The sequence below is a fragment of the Simochromis diagramma genome, unplaced genomic scaffold (assembly GCF_900408965.1).
Source record: "Simochromis diagramma unplaced genomic scaffold, fSimDia1.1 OVJJ01000371.1, whole genome shotgun sequence".
Lineage (NCBI taxonomy): Eukaryota > Metazoa > Chordata > Actinopteri > Cichliformes > Cichlidae > Simochromis > Simochromis diagramma.
Genome location: NW_024386920.1, coordinates 3,519,323 through 3,546,560, shown reverse-complemented (window position 1 = coordinate 3,546,560; position 27,238 = coordinate 3,519,323). Strand labels below are relative to the sequence as shown.

At 44.1% G+C, this 27,238-nt stretch overlaps 2 protein-coding genes across 7 annotated transcripts in view; one reads left to right on the top strand and one right to left on the bottom strand.

Moving 5' to 3' along the window:
* Positions 1-26,438, top strand: part of LOC120736645 (myosin phosphatase Rho interacting protein) — a 51,601-nt gene extending 25,163 nt beyond the window's left edge. For 3 of the 6 annotated variants that reach the window (XM_040036897.1, XM_040036896.1, XM_040036899.1), the window contains 15 exons: positions 9,992-10,048; positions 10,421-10,489; positions 10,573-10,662; positions 11,763-11,872; positions 12,044-12,599; positions 13,575-13,712; positions 15,242-17,818; positions 20,690-20,837; positions 20,960-21,077; positions 22,672-22,831; positions 22,956-23,069; positions 23,226-23,312; positions 23,405-23,567; positions 23,660-23,745; positions 25,477-26,438. In XM_040036897.1, coding sequence (XP_039892831.1) covers positions 9,992-10,048; positions 10,421-10,489; positions 10,573-10,662; positions 11,763-11,872; positions 12,044-12,599; positions 13,575-13,712; positions 15,242-17,818; positions 20,690-20,837; positions 20,960-21,077; positions 22,672-22,831; positions 22,956-23,069; positions 23,226-23,312; positions 23,405-23,567; positions 23,660-23,745; positions 25,477-25,548 — 4,545 coding nt within the window. In that variant the 3' untranslated portion in view covers positions 25,549-26,438. Of the gene's footprint in view, positions 1-9,991; positions 10,049-10,420; positions 10,490-10,572; positions 10,663-11,762; positions 11,873-12,043; positions 12,600-13,574; positions 13,713-15,241; positions 17,819-20,689; positions 20,838-20,959; positions 21,078-22,671; positions 22,832-22,955; positions 23,070-23,225; positions 23,313-23,404; positions 23,568-23,659; positions 23,746-24,087; positions 24,163-25,476 lie in introns of all 6 variants that reach the window. The other 3 variants (XM_040036898.1, XM_040036900.1, XM_040036901.1) reach the window with 3 other exon arrangements.
* On the bottom strand, positions 1,618-25,479 carry LOC120736647. Its single transcript, XM_040036906.1, has 3 exons — positions 25,405-25,479; positions 13,859-13,862; positions 1,618-3,770 (listed from the first exon to the last, which is right to left on the bottom strand). Exons 1-3 carry the CDS (start codon positions 25,432-25,434, stop codon positions 3,043-3,045), a joined length of 762 nt encoding a protein of 253 aa, XP_039892840.1. The 5' UTR covers positions 25,435-25,479; the 3' UTR covers positions 1,618-3,042.
* Positions 26,439-27,238: the final 800 nt, after the last annotated feature.

Sequence of the window (27,238 nt, the reverse complement as noted above, 5' to 3'; positions counted from 1 at the left end):
TTTGTCTTCAACAACTTAGCAAAGGTAGTTTTAAGCTTGCTTGACGCTTGTGCAGGTAGCAAACAGTAAGTTTATCAGGACTGTTTGGCTGAAGTGGGAGTTGAATATTGATATTAATATTTAATCCATAAATAGTAAAGTGTCTTATTTAACTGTTTTGTAATCTCTGCTAAAGCCATGCCATGCTGCTGCTAAAAGCCGCGGTGAACCAGTAATGAATATGGTTCAATAGGGTGATGAATAAAGGAGCAGGTTCAAAGTTTGTCCTAATAATTTTCAGACCTGAACGCTCCAGGACTGAAAGGTCAGTGCGTTCTGTCTGTGGCCTCGTAAACAAAGCTGCTCTTGTTCTGTTAAGCCGGAGGATCAGAGGTCAGCCGCAGTGCCAGGGCTTCAGCCGAGCAGAGAGAGATCGCTGGCTTGTTGTTGTTCGAGCCTAAGAGGCGTGATTCGCTTAGGTAACACAGTTAGGAGAATTAAACATTGAGCAAACTCTCAGCAGACATCACCCAACAGTATGCCACAGAAAACATTCTATAGACAGATTTAGTGGGGGTATTAACACTGATGGTGCAAGTGGAGCGTTACGGTGCACATGGGTTTGTTGTTCTTTTCCACCTTGATATTACTCTTTTTGCGCTACAAGTAGTCTCACAGCTCAAAATAGTTCTTTGATTTTTATTACTGGGTCTTGTGAAGCCCCTCAGTTCCAGCCACTATCTAAAACTTTCTGCTCATTCCTTCGCAAACAGTAGGTTTGAATAGCAGGTTGATGGAGCACACAACCAGCACTGTATGCCTAAAGTGACCGTATGAAGGATGCTCCCTTTCTTTGGCATCATTTAGATCTAAGTGGGGGAAAAATGTCAGAAACTGAGCATTTAGAGTACACTGTAAATAAAAGAAGCACAAAGCCACCGTAAAGATACCCGCTGGTTTCTAGATCCCACATTGGGGGTTAAATGTCAGCATTTGGCTACACTTATCTTGGGTATCCTATTTGGATGAGTGTTCAATGAGAGCATGACACGCTCAGTTGTCAGCTAGCAGTCTTTTTCAGCTAAACTGCAGATGTTCAACACATAGACATAGCTAGTTAATACCAAGCAACATATGAGGCTTAGCCCATAGCTGTCCGCTTGCTGTACTAGCATCACTAGCAGTCAAACTAGCCCTGCCCCTAATTTTAAATCTTACCAAATAAAAATATCTTTTTTTTAATACCCCAAAAGTCCAACTAAATGGTGCATGTAATGAGTCTATGGGGACTGACTTGTTTTTGGAGCAAATCTTAAGTGACCTTTAAAGGAACTGGCAGTTTTATTTTTTAAGCAGGCTTATTGTTCAGCCCTAGAGTTTGCCTCTTGGAACTATGGGAGAGGATTAGGGCCAGTATTTTTTTTTATTATTATTTTTTTTTAACCACAATTCTGAGATTATTATCAGATTTCAAAAAAGTCCAAAAGAAGTCCTCAATTTGTATTTTGGTCTCCCCCCCTCCTCTTCCAATGGCTCTAATCCTCTTCTGAATGGCTCAGTCTAATACACAGTTAGGATTTTTTATTTATATTTTTTCATTCTATCAATATATAACATAATATGTAATAAAACGATTAGTTATGTCTATAACTTCTGTTCCCTGAAGGAGAGGAACGAGGTACAACACATAAGTATGGGATATCACGCCCTCGCGTGTCCTGGCTGAAGAAACCTTTATTCACGCCTTTACGGCAGATGACGTGTGATGACACGCGCACGGCCCCGCCCGCACATATAGCCGCTGTCATCACAGTCATCCCTCAGTTCGATAGCCGCTCTTCACCGAGCCAACTGCTCAGTGGGGCCACCCTGTGTTGTACCTCGTTCCTCTCCTTCAGGGAACAGAAGTTATAGACATAACTAATCGTTCCCCTTCAGTCGATTCACTCGGTACAACACATAAGTATGGGACATATATACACGCCCCGCCGAGCAGCCACCGAACCGGAACGGGACCACCACAACCTTAGTGAGTGGTAGACCCAGCAGAAAGGACAGCCTGAGCCACCGAAGGGGCCGTAACGTCCAGCCGATAAAACCGCACAAAAGTGTGCGGCGACGCCCAACTAGCCGCTGCACAAATATCAGCCACAGGCACCCCTCTAAAAAGAGCCCACGAGGTCGCCATCCCCCTGGTGGAATGAGCTCCCACCCCGTGGGGCAACGCAAAACCTCTGGTGCCGTATGCCAGCGAGATAGCTTCTACAATCCAGTGGGACAGCCTCTGTTTGGACAGAGCTCTACCTCTATTCGGATTAGCGAAGCAGACAAACAGCTGGTCACATAAACGCACATCCCGAGTGCGCTCAATGTAGGTGCGTAGCGCACGCACCGGACAAAGAGAATGCACCCTCCCCTGCTCCTCAGATTCAAAAGGAGGGGAGCAAAAGCTCAGCAACTCAAACTCCATTGAACTATAAGATGCAGGCATGATCTTGGGAAAATAGGCAGCATTCGGACGCAATACGACCTTGCGGCCATCAGGAGAAAACTGTGTGCAGGCAGGATGCACAGACAGCGCATGAAGGTCACCCACTCGCTTCGCTGAGGCCAAAGCGAGAAGTAATGCGGTCTTATACGAAAGAAATTTCATATCCACAGACTCAACGGGTTCAAACGGTGGGCCACAAAGGGCCTCCAACACCAAAGACAAGTCCCAAGCAGGGACACTGGACTTAAGCACGGGCCTCAGCCGGCGAACCCCTTTCAGAAAACGCACGGCGAGGGGATGTGCACCTGGTGTCACCCCGTCAAAACCGATATGACAAGCAGATATAGCCGCTAAATAAACCTTGATTGTCGAAAACGAAAGGCCTTTATCCAGCAGCTCCTGCAGGAATGTCAAAACATCCACAATAGAGCACTGAAATGGGAGAGTGTGGCGGTCCTGGCACCATCGCTCGAAGGCTCGCCATTTGTAAGCGTACAAGCCTCTAGTAGACGAGGCTCTGGCGCTCTGAATTGTCGCTATCACACTAAGTGGCAAACCCTTAGCAACCAAGTTTAACCTCTCAGCAGGTAAGCATGAAGGCGCCACAGATCCGGGCGCGGATGAAACACTTCCCCTCCCGCCTGAGAGAGGAGATCCCTGCGGAGAGGAAGCTGCCAAGGACTTGCTGCAAGCAGACTGATTATTTCCGCATACCACGACCTCGTGGGCCACCAAGGGGCCACCAGGGTCAGAGAGAGGGAATGCCAACGCACCCTCTCCAGAACCGGAGATATCATTTCCACTGGGGGAAATGCATACAAGAGCACGTCTGGCCATTGGTGCGCTAGCGCGTCCAAGCCCAAGGGTGCATCGTGGTCGATTATGGAGAAGTACAGGGGGCAGTGAGTATTTACCCTGGAAGCAAAAAGATCTATTTGCGCCTCGCCAAATAGATCCCAAATCCGAGCCACTATCGAAGGGTGTAACCTCCATTCTCTCACCAGAGGACCCCCCCTGGAGAGAAGGTCCGGCCCCAGGTTCAGGTGGCCCGGGACATGGGTGGCTCTTAGAGTCAGAAAATGAACACTGCACCATAACAGCAGAGAGCGAGACAGCTGCAACAGGGGAAAAGAGCGTGTTCCTCCCTGCCTGTTTATGCAAGACACCACTGTTGAATTGTCCGTCCTGACTAAGACATGCTGGCCCTGCAGGACTGGACGGAAATGCTTTAGAGCTAAGAACACTGCTAACAGCTCTAAGTGGTTGATGTGCAGCTGGCGCTGAGCCGCGGACCAGATCCCTCTCACTGCCAACAAGCGCAATATCGTCTGGAAACGCAGTCTGCGTCCCAGCTGAAATTGAGCGAGGCAGCGATGAAACGCGGCCACTCTGTGCTCCGACAAACGTGCGCGGCTGGAAAGAGAGCATATTTCCAGACCGAGAAAAGTGATCTGTTGACCCGGGATTAGCGAGCTCTTTTGAAAGTTCACAGAGAACCCCAGTGTCTGAATGTGTGACAGAACTAGCGACAGCTGTGTCTCCGCCTGTTCTCCGGAGCGAGCTACGAGAGCCCAGTCGTCTAGGTAGGCCAAGATGCGGATGCCCCTCTCCCTGAGGGGCGCTAGCGCTGCCTCGGCACATTTCGTAAAGGTGCGGGGAGCGAGCGACAGCCCGAACGGCAGCACTAGGTATTCGTAGGCTACGCCCTCGAATGCAAACCTCAGAAACTGCCTGTGTTTCGGGTGTATAGCGACATGGAAATAAGCATCTGTCAGATCGATTGTCGCATACCAATCTCCCGGGCCGACTGCACTCAAGAGCTGTCTGAGTGTTAGCATCTTGAACCTGTACGTTCGCAGATACGTGTTCAAGACTCGCAGGTCGAGGATGGGACGAAGCCCTCCCCCTTTTTTCGGAACGACAAAATAACGGCTGTACCAACCTTTGTCCGTCTCCGAAGCGGGGACCACTCGTATTGCTCTTTTCTGCAATAGCGCCCGTATTTCCTCTCTGAGTATCATGGCTGCCTCGGAGTTGACAATCGTGTTTACAACTCTTTGGAAACGAGGCGGCTTGACCCGGAACTGCAACCGGTAACCCATGGCAACGGTTTGCAGCACCCACGGAGAGGGGGCGCAAGCGCGCCACTGAGGGAAGTGAGCAGCCAGCCGGCTGACCTGCAGCACCGACGGCGGGGCGCCGTCGCCCCCCAGTGTGTCTGCAGGGGACTGCATCCCCTGCCTGACCTGGCTCATTTCGCCTGCAGGTTGAGCATTTGTGATTGTTTGAGAATAAACAACACTCTTTATTGATTGTAACATGGAAACATGTACATTCATACATTTTGTTGGATGCACCTTTTCTGGGGCACAACAACGAAAAACAGCGGGAACACTCGATGTGGTCGCTTGAACATTTAACACACCTGAACCGGGAGTTACCTGAGGCAATGTGTGTGCAGGGGTTTTGTGCTTGGGAGACAGCGATAGGAAAGTGCAGCGCCTTCTGGGGCTGACAACCTGAACAAAACTTAAGCGGCACCTCTTGTGCGGCAACAGAGGGGTAAAAACAGCGTCTCCCTGCTGCTGGACCCCTTCTCCACTCGAAACCACGGCTAGGAGGGCCGAGGCTTCTTCCTCCTGGGCGTCGGGTCCCGTCGGGGGCCCGAGGGTGGGCCTTTGCCCCAGGCCGACTGGCGTGGAGCTCGGGCCGGAGGACGTGCTCCCGCCGGCGGCACACCCACTCCAGCAGTGGGCGCCGGTCTCTTGCCAGCCGTCAGAGGAGCGGCGGGCCTGTGAGAGCTAGCTGTGGGCTTGGGCTGGGGCTGGCGTCTGGGGATGATGTCGCGCAGAGCTTCCGTCTGCTTCTTCCTCAGATCGAATCTAGCCTGAATGGCTTCAAGTGAATGTCCGAATAACCCAGCCGCAGACACTGGTGCGTCCAGATACACAGCTCTGTCCCTATCCGGGACGTCGGAGAGGGTCAGCCACAGGTGCCTCTGAGCCACTACTGTCGAAGCCATCCCTCTGCCCAGGGAGAGCGCTGCACAGCGAGACGCACGGAGGATGTAATCCGTGGTGACTCTGACCTCGTTAAGAAGAGGTGACAGCGGGCTGTCATCAGGAACCAGCGATCCAAGCTCCGCCAGGCACATTGCCTGGTACGTCTGGAGCATGGTGACGGAGCTCATGGCGCGAGCAGTGCCGGCCTGAGCCCGATAAATCTTCTCCAGCTGCGAGGCCGAGAATCTGCAGTGCTTGGATGGCAGAGTTGCGGGGCCACCGACACCATGGTTATGGGACGGGGCCAGATAAGCAGCCAGAGACGGCTCCATAGGGGGTGGGTTAGCTAAGCCAGCTCCCTCGGCGCCGTCCAATTCCATGTACTGTCCATAGCCGGGCACAGTGACGCGGGTAGACAGAGGTTTGTCCCATGACGCTGTTAGCTCGCAGAGAAAGTCTGGGAACATGGGAAGGCAGTTTTTGGCCGTTGCGGGCTCCGGTGGGAGGAAAAACCCCGCGAACCGCGACGGCTTCCGAGCTGGTGGAGGAGAGGGCCAGTCCACCTGCAGCTTCTCAGCAGCACGGCGAAACAGGGAGAAAAGAGAGGTGTCATCGTGGCCGACCGGCGCAGCAGCGGCGGCACATTGGGCCGACAATGAGCTCTCCTGCTCATCCTCCGACAAACCATGGATGTCCAGGCCGATGTCCAGCACGTCATCGTCTTCCTGGGGAGCGCTGGCGGGCTTCAACCCAGGCTGAAGCCCGTCAGCGCCCCTGCATGGTTCCGGCCCGTCATCGGCTAACCCGTCAACGTATTCCATGTGGTCAGCCCAGCTAATCGCGGGGACATCGACCGGAAAATCCTCGTCTTCGGACTCGGACGAAGCCGGGGCTCCAGACTCGGAAAGAAGAGGGTCATGCCGTGCGACAGCCGAGCGTCCCAGCACTCTTTCCACAAACGTCACCCGTCTTTCCAGGGTCGAGCGCCGGAGCTGGCGACAAAACGCACAAGCTTCGGGCTCCGTCAACGCTCTCCTAGCGTGGACGATCCCCAGGCAGACAGGGCAGGCATCGTGCTGGTCGCTGTCGTGCAAAGAGAAACCGCATCCCTGAGGACAGGGGCGAACAGAAGATTTCTGCTTTGCTCGCTTCGGTTTGGAGTCCATTCCAAAACGCAAAGCGAAACGCTGCACAAGAAAAACTTGAAAATAGCGCTCCGCGGGCAGCCTACGCACCAGCTGGGCGGTGGAGGCTAACACCAACAGGGGCAGTTAAGCTAAGTTCAAGTTGGCAGACAACGGAGCTAACTAGCAGCAGCTAGCTAGCCCAACTCAGCAGAGGTGTTCTCAGCGAGGTGAAGAGCGTAAGAACTGAGGGATGACTGTGATGACAGCGGCTATATGTGCGGGCGGGGCCGTGCGCGTGTCATCACACGTCATCTGCCGTAAAGGCGTGAATAAAGGTTTCTTCAGCCAGGACACGCGAGGGCGTGATATCCCATACTTATGTGTTGTACCGAGTGAATCGACTGAAGGGGAACTTTGCTTTCTGTCTATGATTAAAATCACAATTTCTATAAAGTTTCTTCAGAAGACTGAAGAAGTCACTTGGATGAGTGGTGAAATGTTTCTCCAGTAGATAATGGTACGTTCAGATGAACAGAATCAACTTTCTCTGACTTCAGTCAGCTGTTCAGATACAACCTTTCTCCTGTAAAACCTTCTGCAGCATTTTACAGGAGAAAGTAACTGTCCTTGCAGTTTATTGTGCAGGTAAACGGGCAACTGTGCAAGGACAGCACTGTTTCAGATCCTTCTTCTGACTTTAAATATGTAAAATCTTTCCACATTACTGAATTCCACTTACAGTGGGGCAAAAAAGTATTTAGTCAGCCACCGATTGTGCAAGTTCCCCCACTTAAAATGATGACAGAGGTCAGTAATTTGCACCAGAGGTACACTTCAACTGTGAGAGACAGAATGTGAAAAAAAAATCCATGAATTCACATGGTAGGATTTGTAAAGAATTTATTCGTAAATTAGGGTGGAAAATAAGTATTTGGTCACCTCAAACAAGGAAAATCTCTGGCTCTCACAGACCTGTAACGTCTTCTGTAAGAAGCTTTTCTGTCCCCCACTCGTTACCTGTATGAATGGCACCTGTTTGAACTCATCATCTGTATAAAAGACACCTGTCCACAGCCTCAAACAGTCAGACTCCAAACTCCGCCATGGCCAAGACCAAAGAGCTTTCGAAGGACACCAGGAAAAGTATTGTAGACCTGCACCAGACTGGGAAGAGTGAATCTACAATAGGCAAGCAGCTTGGTGTGAAAAAAATCAACTGTGGGAGCAATCATCAGAAAATGGAAGACATACAAGACCACTGATAATCTCCCTCGATCTGGGGCTCCACGCAAGATCTCATCCCGTGGGGTCAAAATGATCATGAGAACGGTGAGCAAAGATCCCAGAACCACACGGGGGGACCTGGTGAATGACCTGCAGAGAGCTGGGACCAAAGTAACAAAGGTCACCATCAGTAACACACTACAACGGCAGGGAATCAAATCCCGCAGTGCCAGACGTGTTCCGCTGCTGAAGCCAGTGCATGTCCAGGCCCGTCTGAAGTTTGCCAGAGAGCACATGGATGATACAGCAGAGGATTGGGAGAATGTCATGTGGTCAGATGAAACCAAAGTAGAACTTTTTGGTATAAACTCAACTCGTCGTGTTTGGAGGAAGAAGAATACTGAGTTGCATCCCAAGAACACCATACCTACTGTGAAGCATGGGGGTGGAAACATCATGCTATGGGGCTGTTTTTCTGCCAAGGGGACAGGACGACTGATCCGTGTTAAGGACAGAATGAATGGGGCCATGTATCGTGAGATTTTGAGCCAAAACCTCCTTCCATCAGTGAGAACTTTGAAGATGAAACGAGGCTGGGTCTTCCAACATGACAATGATCCAAAACACACCGCCCGGGCAACAAAGGAGTGGCTCCGTAAGAAGCATTTGAAAGTCCTGGAGTGGCCTAGCCAGTCTCCAGACCTCAACCCCATAGAAAATCTGTGGCGGGAGTTGAAAGTCCGTGTTGCTCGGCGACAGCCCCAAAACATCACTGCTCTCGAGAAGATCTGCATGGAGGAATGGGCCAAAATACCAGCTACTGTGTGTGCAAACCTGGTAAAGACCTATAGTAAACGTTTGACCTCTGTTATTGCCAACAAAGGTTATGTTACAAAGTATTGAGTTGTATTTTTGTTATTGACCAAATACTTATTTTCCACCCTGATTTGCGAATAAATTCTTTACAAATCCTACCATGTGGATTCATGGATTTTTTTTTTTTCACATTCTGTCTCTCACAGTTGAAGTGTACCTCTGGTGCAAATTACTGACCTCTGTCATCATTTTAGGTGGGGGGACTTGCACAATCGGTGGCTGACTAAATACTTTTTTGCCCCACTGTACCTTTTTTTCAACACTGTCGTCTTTTGAGCCGAGGGCTGCTTTGATGGGAGCGTTAGCATTTTGTTTTGTCTTGTTGTTGTTTATTTCACTCATGCTCCTAATGTGTTGGTTTGTAAAACTACAGCAGGCCCAACATTAGCACATGTGCTGCTGCTCACGACGTAGCGCTAAATTCATTATCATCGGCCTTTTTCTGGTAAAATAAGGTTGGAACAAGTTCTGTTGACTTTATATTGATCATCAGCCATAGTCTGATGGAAATAAGATTGACTTTAAATAGAATATCTGATACAAATCAACTGTGACCTCTGACAAACTTTATCAATGTGTGATTTCTTTCCTAATGTTCCTTTGGCCTTGTTGTGGTGGTGCAAGGGTGCTGTAACCCCCGTGCTGCAGGGCGCGGCGCGGCGCAGCCCCCTGCTCTCCCCCTACTCTCCAGGTTATTCTTCTCATCCTGCTCTCTCTGTGTGCAGTTTGTTATGCTGCGTGAATTCATTCTGCTAGATCTAAGATGGAAAAAAGAGACTATGTCTGAGTGTGTATGAGCCCGTCACAACTTCCTACTGCTTCCTGTGGTCACTGTTCACGTGTGCGTGTCTGTGTGTGTGTGTGTGTGTCAGGCTGAGCACTTGGGTTCTGTGGGCAGCACAGCCCTGCAACACATGTGGCAGAAGTTGGCCCCAGTCAGCGGTCCACATTTACATCCTCATCCTTGTCTGATCCGCTGGCAGGGTCAACTTCTCCCTGCAGCCGACTGAGTGAGCATGTGTTTTAGCTGCTGCTGATTTTTGAATGCTAGCAGTGAGGTATTGAACTTGAATTTGACACACTGCCACTGCATTACCTCTCGTTTTATTTAGGCGCTGTTTGTGAGAAAAGTTGAAGTCTTTATTGATGCTTTCTTTTAAAATGAAGATGGGTGGTGGTAGTTTGCTGCTGCAACACATTAATAAAGAACGATGAATGAAAAACATGTTGCTTTGTGACGTTTTCTTCGAATCTGTATCCTCTCTTTATTGATTTATTTCTGTATTTTTTAGCCGGACTTGCTGAACTTCAAGAAAGGCTGGATGGTGAAACTTGACGAGCAAGGCCAGGTACCATTTTTATTAGCTAATTAAGAGAAACGTAAAGAGGAAACTGAAAATGGTATTAACCATTGAAAGCTAAATGAAAATGATTGCTGGAGTCTTCAAAAAAATCAAAAGAGTTCAAAAACCTGAGTCACTGTCTGTCTGTAGCGTTCGATGGCCTTTACACACCTGTGGCCACACTTTGATGTTCCATCTTCAATGGACTTGAAAGACGAGGGTGGTGCTAGGAAGCTTTAAAATACTGTTTATAAGATATATAAAGAGACAAACTCTACACTGACACATAGGACTGTGTGGACACTCGATATGTGACTTGCTATGCTACCTTGCTGTATTACACAGCTCTGTTTTTAAACTGTATATTCTTTTCTCAAGTGGAAGAAGTACTGGTTTGTGCTGACTGATCACAGCCTGAGATACTACAAGGATTCAATTGCAGAGGAGGTGGGCTTATTTGTTCTCTTTCACACCTTATGTTTTTATTTCCTTCTACCTTTAAAATGCATCTTTGTTTCTGTGTAACTCAGGCCTCTGACCTGGATGGTGAGATTGACCTGTCCACCTGCTACAATGTAACTGAATACCAGGCTCAGCGAAACTATGGCTTTCAGATTCATGTAAGAGGCCTTTGCCTGTTTTGTCTCAAACCTTTCTGCTCAAAGAAAAATCTTTCACTGATGACATTGTATCAGTTCGTGTGTTTGATTCTAGATTTTGTTGCACTTAACCATTAGCAATACTTAACATGTAATTTTGCTCGTGTTCTGGGGTAAATGCCAGATTTTCCACTCGATATCCACAGTAAAATGTCATATTGTCTCATCATCTGGGTGTTTTTTGTCACTCAGTATTTAGTTTAAACAAGAAGAACATTTTCATTTCATGTATTTTATTTTATTTCAAAGGCATTGAAAAAAAGTGGCCACCAAGTGGTCATCTTAAGCCCTTATGTGTGAACAGTAATGTGAGGCTGTCTGTTTGGTTTATTCTATAAATGCAGTCATAAAATCACCGATCCAATTTAAAAACTGCTTGGTGACTCAGAATGTAAGAATGTGTGTGTGTGTGCCCTCCAATCTGCAAGAAACTTTCCCTGAATATTGTCTCACACGCACATTACTAACATCTCTATGTTTTATATTAATTTTCCTTGAGTCGCCACTAAATACTGAATGAAGGCTTTGGAAAGTGCTGCAGGCACTTTAGCTAGTACTCCATATACGCAACCACACAGCTCCATGAGCTGACATCTCCACGTGGTGCGTTCAACTTTAAGTCAGAATTTCCAACTTCCCAGTTGGATTTTTTTTTTTTTTTTTTTTAACTGGAACGCCCCCTCAAGTCAGGCTTCCAACTTGGAAAGTTGGGGCAGCTCCATCAACTCTGACTTAACAATCAACGATGGCAGCAGCGCACGTAAAAGCGAAACAATAAAAGTGTATAACTTTTAGTCTGAACTGCTACTTTTGTTCATTGGACATCTATGAACGTGCTGCAGCTGTGTTTGTAGGCACAAAAACAGAAATCACTGTATTTGTAGTGATGTGGGATTATTTGGGTTTTCTTACTTTTCCAGGTTTGCTACTAGAGAAGCGCTAATGAATCTGCTACGATAAAGAGAGATTTCTATTGAGGATTTTTTGGCTGCTACATCTCTTCTTTATATCGCTCTTTCTCATCACTTTGTGTGTTCTTCACTGTGCTTTTTGATGTTTAGACGCAGGAAGGAGTGCACACTCTGTCTGCCATGACAGCAGGCATACGTAGGAACTGGATCCAGGCAGTCATGAAGAATGTCAGACCCTCCACTGCCCCTGATGTGGCAAGGTGGGTACAAGTCACAGTTATGCTGTAACACATGCTTCTCAGTTATCAAGAAACTCAATGCTTTCGTGTAATATTCATGTATATTAATACATTAAAAGATAGATTTCAAAGTTTAGAGATGAAAAAAGAACAGGAAAGCAGAAACTTACTTTGCTTTCTTTCGCCGTTTAGCTCGACCGAGGATCATGGCTCATTCTCTCCTTTAGAGGGTCTCGTCAGACCAGATGTCACTCAGGACTCTCCTTCTTCTGAGGCCTCATCTGTAGACAAAGAAGCCACTTCTGGAGTCATTAAGAGCCGAGCTCGCGAGCGCAGGCGAGAAGGCCGCTCTAAGACATTTGACTGGGCAGAGTTCAGGCCCATAGCCCAGGCTCTGGCTCAACAGCGGGCGCAGGAAGCCGAGAGTCTCCAGGCAGACATGGGGGAGCTCGAGCGCAGTCGGAGAAGAGAGGAGAGACGGAAGAGGTACGAGAATGTGACAAGTTCAGACCCTGCATCGGTTAAAGAAGGAGAGGGGACCGACGATAAGAGGGGAGACGAACCTCCGGATTCGCTAGGTCCCGTATCTCTGGAGAGGCAGCAGATGGTGGAGGAGGTGATCGAAGAACACTGGCGACAGGTAGAGAAGACGCCCATGCGGGAGGAAAGGAGGGTGCCGCTGCCCACCGCAGTGCAACCTAGAGAGACTGTAGAGCTGGAGCAGCTACTGGAGAGTTATAAGCAAGGGGTATGTTTCCTTGTTTGATTTAGATTGTTGCTGTTGTTTTGAGTGAAATTCAAATATACAGAGTGAAGAATCCAGTCAGCAAGTACAGAGCTAAGCCTGTATTTAAGCTTCAGGGGGAAAATGCATTTTAGATTTTATTTGGTTAGTTTTAATCGGTTTAAGAGCTTCAGTAAATTTAAACTTGTCATTGAATTGATTGCTGCATACAGTATAACATAGTCATGAATAATAACTCTGTAGTGTAACAGTTTAGGTATTTGCTTAACAAGTGAAAGATGAATCCAATGAAGCCAGCATCTTACCAACAGTCAAACACGGTGGTGGTAGTGTGATGGTGTGGGGCTCTAAAAACAAAAACAAAAAGACTGAAATCCTATTGAGATGCTTTTAAAAGACCTCAAACAAGAAGGAGAGTGGGCAAAATTTCTTCCCCAGTGATGTGAAAGACTGATTGCAGTTATTGCAAATGCTTGGTTGCAGTTTTTGGTGCCACAGGTAGCACAACCAGTTATTAGGTTTAGGGGGAATTTACTTTTCCTACATAGGGCCAAGTAAATTTGCGTAACTTTTTCTTTAATAAATGAAGTCATCATTGTAAAAATGCGTGTTTGCATTTATTCAGGTTGTCTTTAAGTCTCTCCTATTCAAATAACCATATGGTCAGGGCCTTTCTGTGGGGGGTGGCATGGTCTCCTCCCTCCTCTCTGGGTACTCTGCCTTCTCCCACAGCACCAATAACTGGGCGTTTGCTGCAGTTAGTGAGGTTATGATAATTGGTGATTCAAAATTGCCTCTCACTCTATGGCAGCTGGGATTGGCTCCAGCCCCCCTGTGACCCTGAATTGGATAAGCAGAAGAGGATGGATGGATATATATATATATATATATATATATATATATATATATATATATATATATATACACACACTACATTATATATTTTATATTCTAATATTCTTCCTGCCGTTTTTACAGATTGAGGACCTGAAGGCACAGTTGAAGAGCTGTCACAAGCAGCTCCTGGACTCAAATAAGCACAAACAGGAGCTGGAGATCCAGCTGAGAATGGCTCTGGAGAGAGAGCAGGATGACCGATCTGGTTACATCTCTCCGGTGAGTTGTCCCTTTATTCTGCTCTTATGGGAAGTCCTGTTGTAAACTCGATCAGTACATTCTTAACTGAGCAGTGGTTTCTACTTCATTTCGTAACATTTTCTGCATGTTGTATTTTATCGAGAGAAAATCGCAACCAAACTGACGAAGCTACAAAGTGGCTACAGATAAACGCCTTTGCATGACTTCATTGCATGTGGAAAACGATAAGATTTCATTACTAAATTGGCTTATACTAGTTAATCTGCTCGCTTTGTGTTGTAGGTTTTTACTTTATCAGGACTCATGCGAGGAGTTATTTGAGTAATTTTCTTGATTTTGGACCAAAGGACTGTAGTTTTGCAGTTTCTGGAGAGGTGTTATTTCACTGTAAGTGTTAATTACATGTGAAAAGTGATAAACAGACACAAATATAAGAATAATGTTGAAGTGTGTTTAAACATTTACCGTATTTTAGTTTTTTCTCATAGAATCGATACAAAAAGATGAACATGAAATCAAAATTAGAAAAGCGGAAGTGAAATGATGGCATTTTTTTTTTTCTCCTTGTAATTTTCTCTTTTGCATTTCGACTTCATCATTCAATTTATAGCAATAGAAAATGGAAAAAGTGAAACTTGAGTAGAACTTGTTTTCTTTTTGATTCATTTTTCAGTTGTTTCTTGCCAAGTTCATGAAGAGAACTTTGTCTTTGAGTTTAGAGTGACATTTTCCTGCATAGTCTCTGGCACGATTGCTTCACTTGTTGAAATGTTTGTCTTGACATGGAATAATAACCTCTTGGCCTGTATTCTACTCATTTGCATGGACATCCGATTCTTCTATTAACTGCTGTAAAGACATCCATTTGTTATTCTTTTAACAAATTTTATATGTAGAAGTGTACTGACGTAAATGTATGATGTCGATTTCTTTGCTTGTGTTTTGATGTATGGATGGGTTCTTACAGAGTGAGGCTGAATGATGTTTTAAATACATATATATGTAAATTATATATAATTTTGTTTTTGGCAGATTTCAAGTATAGTGCTCTTACTCTAGACAGTGAATTATTTTGCGAAAGTTGGGAGGGTGTTTGAAGCATTAGATTTGAGCTGCATAATGCATTTCATTATCTCCTCTCAGACTTGGACGTGAAACCTGTGAAATGTGTGTTTGTAGGACCTGGTATGCCTTTCTATCCTTGAATAAACCACTCAGCTGAAACTAATATTGCATTACTTACCACTTAAAGTAACCTTTAACCATTAAATGTGCATGCTATTGGTATTAACTAACCCCAGCTATTTAAATCTTTCAGTTGCTTTTAATTTACACCTTTAAACCAAAAGAAATTTTTGGATTTGTTTTGAATCTGTTCATTTGCATAATTTGGTATTGTTATGTGGGAATGCTTAATGTAATGTCACTTTTTAATTTAATAATAATAATTTAAAGAGAAATAATTAGTAGTTAGCGCTGGAAATTATAAGCAAGCTTTGTGTCTCCCCTGCTGTGTGTTAACCAACTGTCTGGTCCCCTTTTCCAAGCTGGAGCAACCTTTGGGTCTGGAGGCTGATGTGACGCCCCAGATGAAGAGGCCCGAACTGGTTAGTTCTCAAGCGCAGAGTTTAACAAAGAAGTACCAGGAGACCAAAGAGCTCCTGAAGCTGCAAGAGCTGAAAAAGCGCAATATGCAGGCACAGCTTGGCCTCTCGCTTTCTCACCTTCCCATCAAGGACCCTTACTTTTCTGAATCCCACAAAACATCAATCCTGGAAGGCCCTCCCCCTGAACTTGTCCAAAAACCAGTTAGCTTTTTAATCCAGGACACCACAGAGGCTATTCAAGAACTAGAGGACTTAACGCATGACAATCCTCTGACTCTAAAGGAGCTGGCGAAAGTGTTGAAATTACACAGCTGTAATCAAGACACAGCAGAGAAGCATCAACTTCAGAAGCTGCTGGAGACCTGGAAGCACCAGCAGGAGTTAGAAAATGAAACCATAAAAAAGAGTTTAGCTAGAGCTGGAGAGAGCATCCGCAAATATGAAGCTCGTCTTCTAACCATGGAGGACATGGTGGGGAAAGTTCACAAGCAAAGTTTTGAAAGCCTAAAGGGCTCCTACAGTCTTCTGTCCAAAACTGAGAACTACTCAGAGTCGAGTGATGAAGCTATTGGGATGCTGTCTCAGAGGATTGAACTTTTAACTAGTGAAAATGGAGCATTGAAACAGCGATGTCAGGAGATAATAAATCAACTGACTGAGGCTGACAGAGAGATAGACAGACTGAAAGCTGAGCTCATCAGCCAGCAAGGTGGCAAACAGCATCACCTTGTCTTGGAGGAGCTGAAAAGACTAAAAGCTGAACTGGCTGAAAACCAAGCCAATGCCATAGACAGGGAGTATTATGAGAGGGAGTTGAATGAGAAGTCCTTGAGGCTCCATGAAGCGCTCGTTACATTGGAGGAGCTTGGCAGCATCCTTAAAGACACTGAAAAGAAGCTACAGTTAAGAGAGGCCACACTGAAAGGTCTGGGCTTCCAGGGAGATTATGAAGATGACGAATTAAACCCAGAGAAAGAGCAACTCCAAGAGCTGCTTGAAGCCTCAGAAGCAAAGTTATTTGAGACCAAGTCAAGCCTTCAGACTACAGAGCAGCACTGTATGGAACTAGAAGCTAGGAACAGTAAACTAGTTGAACTAAATCAGAAAATTGAGAAGGTCAGCAGAGAGAAGCTAGAAGAAGCAGAAAATGAAATAAGGGTGCTAAGAGAGAAGCTAGTAATGAGCATGAGTGCAGATGAAAAGGATGCTGAATCTGTTGAGGCAGAAGAGAAGCATGTGGATGATAAAGGACTTTTAATGAAAGTAGTACAAGAGTTTGAGATGAGGTCTGAATCGATGAATCAGGTTGTAGAAATGTTAGAACAGGTAGATGTTGATGTTGAGAGTATGCTTGGTGAATTAAAAAGCACTTTATTTTCCTCTTCAGAGGAAGAGACATTTTACCCGAGTGGAAAAGATGCGTCATTCGTGTTAAAGGGAGAGTTCTGGAGCCAACTGTTGGGCACCACTGTAGCAAAATCAAAGGAAGACGGACAGAGCCGTGACAGAGGGGTAGAAGAACAGATGATGGCAGAGAAGAGTTTAATACTCTTGATTAGGAGGATTTGTTCGCAGGCAGACGCTGGAAGTGACAGAGTGACAGATTTGGGATCGATGTATAGCTGGCTTGATAATGAAACAAATGCTCTGATTCTTAAACAGTTAAAAGAAATTCTGGAGGAAAAGTCGCAGAGATTTAAGCAGATTGCCTCCAGTTTGAAGCTTGATAAAGATGATAAACTCCATTCTTTGGCATTAGCAAGCTTTGGCCAACAAACACAATCTTCCGAACATCTGCGTGAATCTCTCAAAGAAGCATACATATCTTACTTGATTATTAGGCTCAAAGTCCAGTATGAGAAAGAGCTAAAGAAAAAAGAGGAAGAAGTAAAGATGCCTGGCGTAAATTGTCCAAATTGTCCAAAATTAAGAGAAGTTGCCAGTGGGCTTCAGTCCAAATTGGCAGATCTTCAAAGTCAGCTATCTGAGGCGTATTTGAAAGCTGCCCCAGGGTCTCAAACTCTGATTCAGATTGAAGGAGAATCCATTGATTCAGTCGATAAAACCATTGAGCTTCATGATATGATAGCCGAGCACAGGAAAGAGCTACGAGAAGTCAAAGATGGCTACGAGCAGGAAGTTGATAAGTTGAGGCAGGAAATGGCAAAAGCCAACGAGACACTTCGTCTCCGTTCAGAAGAGAATGTAAAAGAGATTGACTCGCTGACGAACTGTATGGAGAACTTGAAGGAGCAGCACGAGAGGGAGAGGAGTAGTCTCCTGGAGAGGTTTGACCGGGAAATGGAAGAGCTGCGAAGCATGATGAATCTAGCAACTGCAGGCAGGAATGAAGCAGATGACAACGTACCTTTGGATCACGCCTTAACCCTGAGAGAGCGCATCCAAGAGCTGGTGACCCAAGTCTCAGTCATGACCGAAGAGATGAGACGGCGCGAAGAGCAGGGCGACGTAACCATTCTGCGGCTGAAATACGAGAAAGACCTGGAAAACCTGAAGGTGGAAGTGCTCCTTGTCCTTGCCATCCTCCATCTGTGATGCCTTGTTTTCCTTTGTGGCATTCCCAGATCCCCTTCCCTTCCCCAACATCTACTCCCTTCTCTCGCTCTTTGTTCCGTAAACCAATTTTCTTTTGTGTTGCATGAAAACTAACCTGCTGTAGGTTTATGTTATCACTGATGCTGCTTTAGTTGTTTATTGAGGAACCCATTTTGTTGATGTTTTGTCAAAGTTACCTTAATGAATACAAGATTGAAGCCTCAAACTCTGACTTGGAGTTTGAAGCTGATGGCTTCTCTCAAATTTGGGCTTCAGAAATCTGTCAGTGCCCGACTGTTCTGTGAAATGAGTTCCTCTATTGGTAGTTGAGTGTGCTTTACTGATCTAATCTCGGCAGTTTTAGTTACAAAGCAAATAACTGATCCTTTGCAGCACCTTGAAGTCTTTTAGAGTTAAGAATTTTAAAAAGACCATTTCTGTTTTCAGATTAATATTAACTTTAATTCTTTTCCTTTTGCTGCTTCGACTGTTTATTCCATACTGTGACTGAAGACAACTGAGGAGCTAACATTTCAGTGCATTCAGTACTAGCTTTTTTTTCTTGAACTTGTCAGCAGCTAATTGGCAGCACTTGTGATGAAACCCAATATTTTCTCAAGCAGAAAAATTAAATGCCATTCCTAAGATAATAAAGGCTTGTCCTCATATACAGGGTTGGGGGCGGGTTTCCCCTTTGGCTCCAAGAGCTGCCCAAAACTGCACACCTCTGCAATGGGGAAAATGCCCTCAGTGACAAGACGTCACTGAATAAATATCTTGATCTGAAATTATTTGATATTTTCTTGAACATAAAGGACAACAGCTCCTAGTTTTTCAGTAGGATTTGTATTGGAGAAGGTTTAATACAAATTCCATAATTATACTCTAATTTGCAAAGGTATGCTTCCAAAAACTCCTGAATCCAGATAGGATAGGCTTCCAATGGTTATTAGTTCCTATGTTAGGCCTCACATTTCCATCCATAAACTACCAGAGCTAAAAGTAAATAAAACCATCCCCCATAAATCATCCTGCTATCAGAGGCACAAACAAATACATTAACACAATCAGCCATACCTGTTTATTAAACACAGTTTCTGAGCACTTAATGCAGGGGTGTTTAATTTGATATGCTTACATGAATGAGTGTTTGGGGTTGTGTCTGCTAAGTTTCAGTTTTGAGGTAGTAATTGTCGTTCACAGCTACAGTACGTTCTGTGATAATGAAATCTGTGACACCATGAATTCAGTAGATGTTGCAGAAAAACACAATTCAACTTTAACAGGGCAAACGGGACCTAGTTATAATTTTGCATGTCTAGAAGAGGGAATGGACATACGGCTTTGGTCAAAAGTTTATTTACACTCATCGTGGATATGAGTGTTGTTATTAATAATGAATTCTTTTGGAATGATTGTATAGCATACATCTTTATTCACTTTATAAACAAGAATTGGGTGAACAATTTCAAATTCATTTTGGATTTTCTCTGAAAGGCTCAAATATAAACATATATTCATTAAAACCTTTTAAGAAGTGGTCACAAAGGTTCTAATATATCTTTTAACTTGACAACACCAAGGCTTATTACTGTTAGTTATTTATTAGCGATCATGATTGACTGCAGCTGGTAATTTCTCTTTGCCAGTACTTTTTGGATTGACCAGTAACACCTAGAATCACCATCACGTGACACGAAATTGGCCAGAAAGTTGAGGACCAGCCCAGGAACCAGCAAGGCTCAAGTCTGCCATGAGCTGGAAACCGCTAACTGTCACTGTCCAGAGTGAAGCCAGCGTTATGTGGCCATGGACTAGGAGGGAGTTAACAAAGAAAGAAGCCCCTGACCCTCCCTCCTGGAGGTTGAATCAAAGCCTTCAACCTCCACTCAAATTTGCAGCTATAAATTTGGAAGCCAAATGGCTTCTGGAGAACATTGTATATGGTCAGACAAGAGTAAAACTGAGATGCCCAGCCCCAATGACAATAGGTATGTTTGGATAGTGCAATACAGACTGGTAAAGTAGCAAGATTGCATGAAGATTGCATTATGAAGATGACATTTTAATTCATCATTCACGCAGCTTTGTAGCACACCAGTGAGTTTTACTTGTGTTGGCTCCTCATATAGTCTCTTTGACTTCAGACAAACAGAAGGACTTGGATCGGGGCACAGCCACCAACCAAACACCCAGATTAGTGGCAGCGAATACAGGACGGAAGTAGGGCAAGGTTTTAGGTTGGGCAAGTGCAAAGGCTATTGAAATCTCTTCTTATTGAGGATTATTATTCTCCCTCACTTTATTCTCACCACCCAGAAGTGGCAGTTTTGCAAGCTGATTGGGATGTCCTATGACACATGTAATGTTTGAGACACCCAGTTATATAATTGTCAGCTTAACCACACATTCCACCAAAGATTTGGCCTCCAGGCAGATTAGGATTTGTGCGTTAGCTGTAGGATACAAGTGCTGTTTGGAGTCCGGATTTCCAGAAGCTCGGATATTGTGCTGTGGACAGGAAATGGCAGCTTTTTTTTTTCTCTTACATCTCTCTCATTGTCTTTGCCCTTTTCTTCCGTGCGTTGTGTATCCTGTCATTCCTTTTAATCCTTTTTGTACTCACACAGGCTCAACTTGCTCATGGCTGACAAGCTCAAGCTTGCAAGTGAATTGCTATAACTAAATTGATGATCTTTACTGACATATAATGATATATAAAGGTCCAGGAGGTTTTTCCTCCTGCTCAGCTCCTGATCAGGAGAACCTTTTGGTCCCACGTTCAGGTGACCTGTAAACTCACAGCTGCAGTGTGCTCGCTTTTTGCCACAGGCCACCTGTGAGAGAGGTTTCGCTGCAATGGAGGAGTCTCACCAGAAAGTGATCGACGAGCTGCAGAAGAAACACCAGAGAGAGCTGGAGAACCTGAAGGAGGAGAAGGAGAGGCTGCTGGCCGAGGAGACGGCAGCCACCATCGCAGGTAAATAGAAAAGTCGTACCAACTGTATCTTTTTCCTACTATATCTTTAGCTCATCATAACTTGCTTACAATGCGTTACAGTAAGTTTTGATTAAAAAGAAACTTTTTGTTTGTTATCTCAGCTATTGAAGCAATGAAAAACGCCCACCGTACAGAGCTGGAGAAGGAGCTGGAAAAGGCTCGCAAAGCCAACAGCAATACGGAGAATGCAGACATCGAGGAGATCCGCAGACAGCATGAGTGAGTTCTTCTCATACCCATAAGCACCAAAGTGTTTGTAACCCCTCTCTCATCTCAGCTGATGAGGGCTGACAAACTATCAGGCTGGCTGAACCAGTGATCATGCCTGGTGGGACATGTCAAAAATGCTGTGAAGTAGTTGTTTGACAAGATACAGTGCATTGTATTCTGCGTCCTGATTGGCTGTAGACCACTGTCAATCAATCTCGTGCCGTGTCTCCTGTACAGTACAGAACGCCTTCAGCTTGTCAAATTTACATAAATGTTGGATCACTACCAGCGTGACTCTGAAGTGCTGCACTGTATGTTTGTAAGTTTTCTCCCACACAAACACAACAATGTCGATGAAACGTCGTCACCTGCAGGTGCCTTTGGTTTCATTCTATAATACTGGTCTTATTTTTCTACGAAGGTTTGAACTTTTGAGAGTTTAAACAAGAGAGAAAAGTGTAAAAATGTTCATTCCTGTCTGAACAAAGTGTGTAATGAGGGGTTTTACAGCCTCAAAACATCTGTAATAACTGTAAAAAATAAAGTAGGCTACTTCGCAGATTTCACTTATCGCCGGTTATTTTTAGAACTTAACTCCCGCGATAAACGAGGGACCGCTGTATACTTAGAATATCTTATAAAGACAATTTTAGGTAAAAACTGAACCATTACTCCGTACGGTGTGGAGGTCTGTTATGCAGTGGTGGATTTTGGCTGGCATGGTTTGAGTCTATGTCCCTGACATTGAAGGAAAGCAGCCTTCCATGTAAATGGTTATAGGATGAATATTATGTGAGTTATGTTCTGGCCACAGCTGTCCTCAACTCAAATCTCAGCTGAGCTGAACACCTATTGTTAGCTATCAAAGCATTAGACTGCTTTTTTGTAGAAGAAATAAAATTCAGTTCATTTTATATTGTTAGGCACAGACCTTAATAATAATTCATTAATGTAGAGAAAATCCCAACAATCATGCTCGTCATGGATACATAAAAGAATATTCCTGTTGACTAAGTAGTCCACTGGACAGGAGGAAAAATTCAGATTAATCCGCAAGATGACTTAAAAAGGAGAAAACTGTTGGAATTGAGCCCAAGGTTAAAAATTGTCTGTACAAATGTTCCACATGTATTTAAGAGTTGACTGAAAAAAGTAATGGTTCGTGTAGCTCAACTCTGAGTGTAAGATAATTGTACTAATAGGTTTCTGCTGACGGTGCAGGTGTCACTGCTGACTTGTTGGGACATGCATGCATGCACTGTGTTCAGCAGCTTGACACCCTGTGATGCTTCACACAGGAACATGTGTGGAAGTGCAGGTGTTGACTATAAATCACACTGCATTTAAACTGGCTTCGATTTTTTTACATTCTCTATTTTCACTCTGATGCCGGATAAAAGGAGAAGCTCTTTTTTTTTTTTTTTTTTTTTTTTTTTTTTTTTTAAATTGCAGGGAACATTTTGCTGCTGTTTATTTGCTCTGAAATAAAAGTACTCAGCATTAACCCCAAACTAACAGATGCTAAAGACCTGCCTGACCTTCAGGTTTTTTTCACTCCTGAAGTATTTTTTTCCTCTCAGCACGGTGTTGAATTGTATTTCAGGGAGGAGTTGTGTTCCTTCCAGCGGGAGATTGAGGTGTTGTCGGAACAGTATTCCCAGAAGTGCCTGGAAAACGCCCACCTGGCCCAGGCACTGGAGGCAGAGCGACAGGCCCTCAGGCAGTGTCAGAGAGAGAACCAGGAGCTCAACGCGCACAACCAGGTGCCGACAGAAACGCACACTGCTCACCTGAGCGCACAAATAACTGTGTTATAACTGCCCCAGTGGGCATGAAAGTGCACTGTCATTCTGAGTCTTCTGATTTGCTTCTGTGGGATGTTTTCAGGAGCTGAACAACCGACTGGCAGCAGAAATCACTAAGATGCGCTCCATGACCTCTGAGGATGGAGTGGGAGACACAAATACCACAATACAGGGGAAGGAGCTCTACGAGTTAGAAGTAAGGTTCAAGTCGCATAAGTTCCTGGATGTGAAACGTATGAAAACGAGTCTCTGCTAGTAAGGTTTTAATAGCCTCTCCTCAGGAAATGTTTCCACCCTCAAGGTGACTTGGCTCATATTTTTAGCATAATTTTTTCTTCGTCTTGTTTTCCAGGTTATGCTGCGAGTGAAGGAGTCTGAAGTCCAGTACCTGAAGCAGGAAATCAACTCCCTCAAAGATGAACTGCAAGCAGCCCAAAGAGTAAGTTTCAGTTTTTTTCTTTCCCCCTCATAAATTCATCACAGATCTAAAGATAAATCCTTTCTCTGAACTGCCAAACAATGTGCTTTCAGGATAAGAAATATGCAACAGATAAGTACAAGGACATTTACACAGAGCTGAGCATTGTCAAGGCCAAAGCAGAGCGGGATCTGGGCCGGCTCAGAGACCAGCTGCAGCTGGCTCATGAGGCGCTCGGGGAGCCGGCGCTGGAGGAGGTGGAACGAGGGGGCTATGGTACGAAAACGCGCCGCAAAACACACCTCATGTTGGAATCGACTCACACCCAGACTCTTATCTTATTGTGACCGACACATTTTTTCCTCCAGATATCATGAAGTCCAAAAGCAACCCTGACATCCTCAAGATGGCAGCTGCTGCAGCGAAACGCTCAGAGCGCACCATGAGGTCAAAGGTGAGTGTCCTGTGAAGGGGCATGCAAAGAGTTTTATCAGATGTGTTAATTCAGGTTTTCTCATTGAACTCTATCACCCATTGTATCATTGCTCAAGCAACAGCAGATATTGAAAGTGGTTAACTCCAGCCTTCAAAAGCCTGAGAAGTTGTTTCCAGTGACTTGCTGCCACCTACAGGTCACCTGCTAAGTTGCATGCAGCATTGCATGCAAACCGGCTGCATTTTCCTGATCCATGTCGTGACTCCCATCAGAACTGCATTGTAGGCATTGTATTGCAAATGAAACACCGCAGTAGTCTTACACACACTTGCCTGTGTGTTTTCCCCCTTCTGTCTTCAGTCTGTGAGTCGAGACATGCCCTGGGACAGTTAGGGCTGCTGACGACGTGTAAGCTTCCTCCCCCTTCTCCTTTAGGTAAACCAAACCAGACGCACCCATGGGTGGATAAGCACACCCTCCTGTCCTCCACCTCTCAAGCCACTCAAAAGATCAGATTCTGCACATTAGTATGCACAAATACTCCACACTTGCATGGTGGTGAAGAATGAATGTCAGGTTTGGCAGAGTGACTGTGTATGTGACTTATCACTGGGCTTGATTACTAATATGTGGGTCCTTTCACTTTATCAGCCATGAACTGTATTGTATGAGGGGGTTACTTACACAGTGCTAAACAATGAAGTCCCAAACCTAATAAAAAGCTGTTTGTCAGACAAGTCAAGATGCACCTGAACTCTTAATTAATCAGCACTGTTAGGCAGGTAAATGATTAAAATGACAAGAACAACATGGAAAAACTTTTCCTTCATCTTCACTTTCTCAATAAAATCACAAAAGTAATTTTGCTTGAATATCTTTAAATAGACTTGTTAACATGAGAGTTTTTGTCTTAGTAATAGTTTAATATTCACAGTAAAATAATACTAGAAGTGTCTGCATCTAGTCGACTCAATATTTTGTTGTTCTTGTTGGTTAAACACATTTTTACTAATGCACCAATGCATCAGTTCCCAGTTCAAAGATGCGGTTGGCGACTAATCAGCACGATCTCTATGAAGGGAAGTTGTGAATGAATAAGGGAGGAAGTAAAGAGGTCACAGCCTTGCTAACTGCCACAGTGCTTTGATGTGAAGCTGCCTAGCTTGGAAAATGCTTTTTCAGTTTGAGTGACTTCATGACAAAGGTAAATGTAAATCAAATATAAAACGTTGGCCAAGATATGAACTTCAATCACAATGGTCATTTTATTTATTGCACATTTTGTTATACTTTTAATTCAATGTGCACAAAGTAAAAGCTTAAAAAGCAACATATGATTTACAGTGAAAAGAGCAAAATAAAATGCAAGTTAACAGTGAGAACAAAGAGGTTTGGAGTCTGCTTTTGAATATGTGCAATTAGCTGAACATTAAAAGAACTTATATATGTATAAGTTATAATGGAGAAACTTCGAGGTGAAGGAAAAGTGTTGACGTAAAACAGTTGAGTTAAACCCATTTTATGCAACCTTTTATCAGTTTTGGGACTCCATAGCACACATGCTAAAGAAGGGTTTGCTATCAGTTGTAGTGTGGTGTGTTAACACTCTATTTGAGAGGGATAACTCACTGGGTGACATCAGGTTTACACTGGGAGAAACACTGCTTGCTCAGAAACAGCACACGTGTCCAGAGTTGTGTTCATCATAAACTTATTTAGCGTCTGCTTTTTCTCTCTTCATCCCACCAGAGTCTGAAGGAAGGGCTGACAGCGGAGCAGAGACTCCACCTGTTTGAAAATAAAGACACTAAGGAGTTCTGACAGTGACACGTCACGTCCCCCTACCTTGCTGCATGTTTAGAAGCCCACTATATTTTAGCTCTGTAATGACTTATTTAGTAACAACTACACACTGGTCACCAAACACAGATCATTTATTATTAAAAACATGCTATGAAGTTTGAATTTCATGTTTAGTTTGCATTCCATGCACTTCAGTTAACTGTGACTTTTTTGTATTTTTTTTCCTTACTGTAAATACTGTTTTTAAATGAGCATTTTTCATGCATACACTAGAACTATGACTGTGTAAGCTACTGTTTTAACTCTCTAGACTGTTGCTAGCCAAAAGCATAAATGTGATGTTAAATGGCTAAACTACAACTACATAATGACGAGTAATACTTGCATAACAAAACCGTAGGAATGAGTCTGGCGTTCAGTCTGCACGTTAACGCTCCTCCTCTCCGTTATCATTCCAGCACAGATGGAAGTGTTGCTCAGTAAACAAGCTATAGAACAAAAGTGCTTGTCTGCATTAGAAAAAAAGTGCTCACCCATGTTGCTGCTTTGTGTTACTTTGAAATTAACATCAAAGATGTTTCTGCAGTCTTGGGGAAAAAAATCAGATAAAATCAGTGCGCGACAGCTGAATGCATCAGGACAAGATTCACTGACTATAATTTAAATATATATGAAAGTTTATATAGATTTTTTTTCTCTCACTGCAATCATTGGTCCAACTGTATAGGAGTTGCTGGAGTTGGTTTATGTTTGTAGTCTTTGTTCAGTGGCAGTCCCTTTGTATTTATTTAAGTGGTTGGGATTTTTCTTTCACATTCCCATTCCTCTGTACTCTATTATTGTAAATATAAAGCAAATATACACCAACTGACTACAGGTTTATTAGCAATAAATATTTTTGCACCCTTTTCTGTGTGTTTTGAAGTTTTGAACCACATTTGAACTCGGGGTGTGTTTTTTATGGGGATAAATATTCTCAACAAACACTGAACACAACTTATTTTATTGTAATGCTTAAAGTCAAAGAGGGTTGGGCAAAGCACAATCAAATAAAACTGTTTAAAACTGACACCCACCCCCATTAAGAATATCTGGTAAATACAAAGCTGTACATATCTTCTGACTAATACAATCGTAGTGGTGGTAGGATCATGGTAAGAAGTCGCTTCTCTACAGCAAAAATGAGTCACAATGAAGGACTGAAGTTCACCTTTCAGCAAGACACCACATCCCAGATTTGGATATGGATTTCTCTCCTAATATTAGCTATTTGCTGATTTGTATGTATGACTCCAGAGACATGAAAATGAAATGAAAAACGTGAGAAACACTACAACCATTTAATTAGTGCTAATGACGCATAGTTTTTCCATGAGAAGGCATGCTGCAACGTCCCCTGTAACATGTTTTGAATGAAACAAACACAACAACCAGTTGATTTGAACAGAATGTAAATGAGAAAATAAACAACTCCACACATAACAAATATTAGGGAATATATTTTTTGAAATAAAAGTGTCCGCTAACATTTTCAGTATCATTATTCATCTTAAAAGCTATTCACAGAAACCAAAACCCCCCTTTTTTTTTTGTACCAAACTTTTTTTTTTTTTTTTTTTTTTTTTTTTTTTTTGTGTCCCGTTTGGATCTTTAGCCATCAGAATTGTTGTCTTAAGGCCAAGAAAGATGCCAAGCGGATTTATTTTAC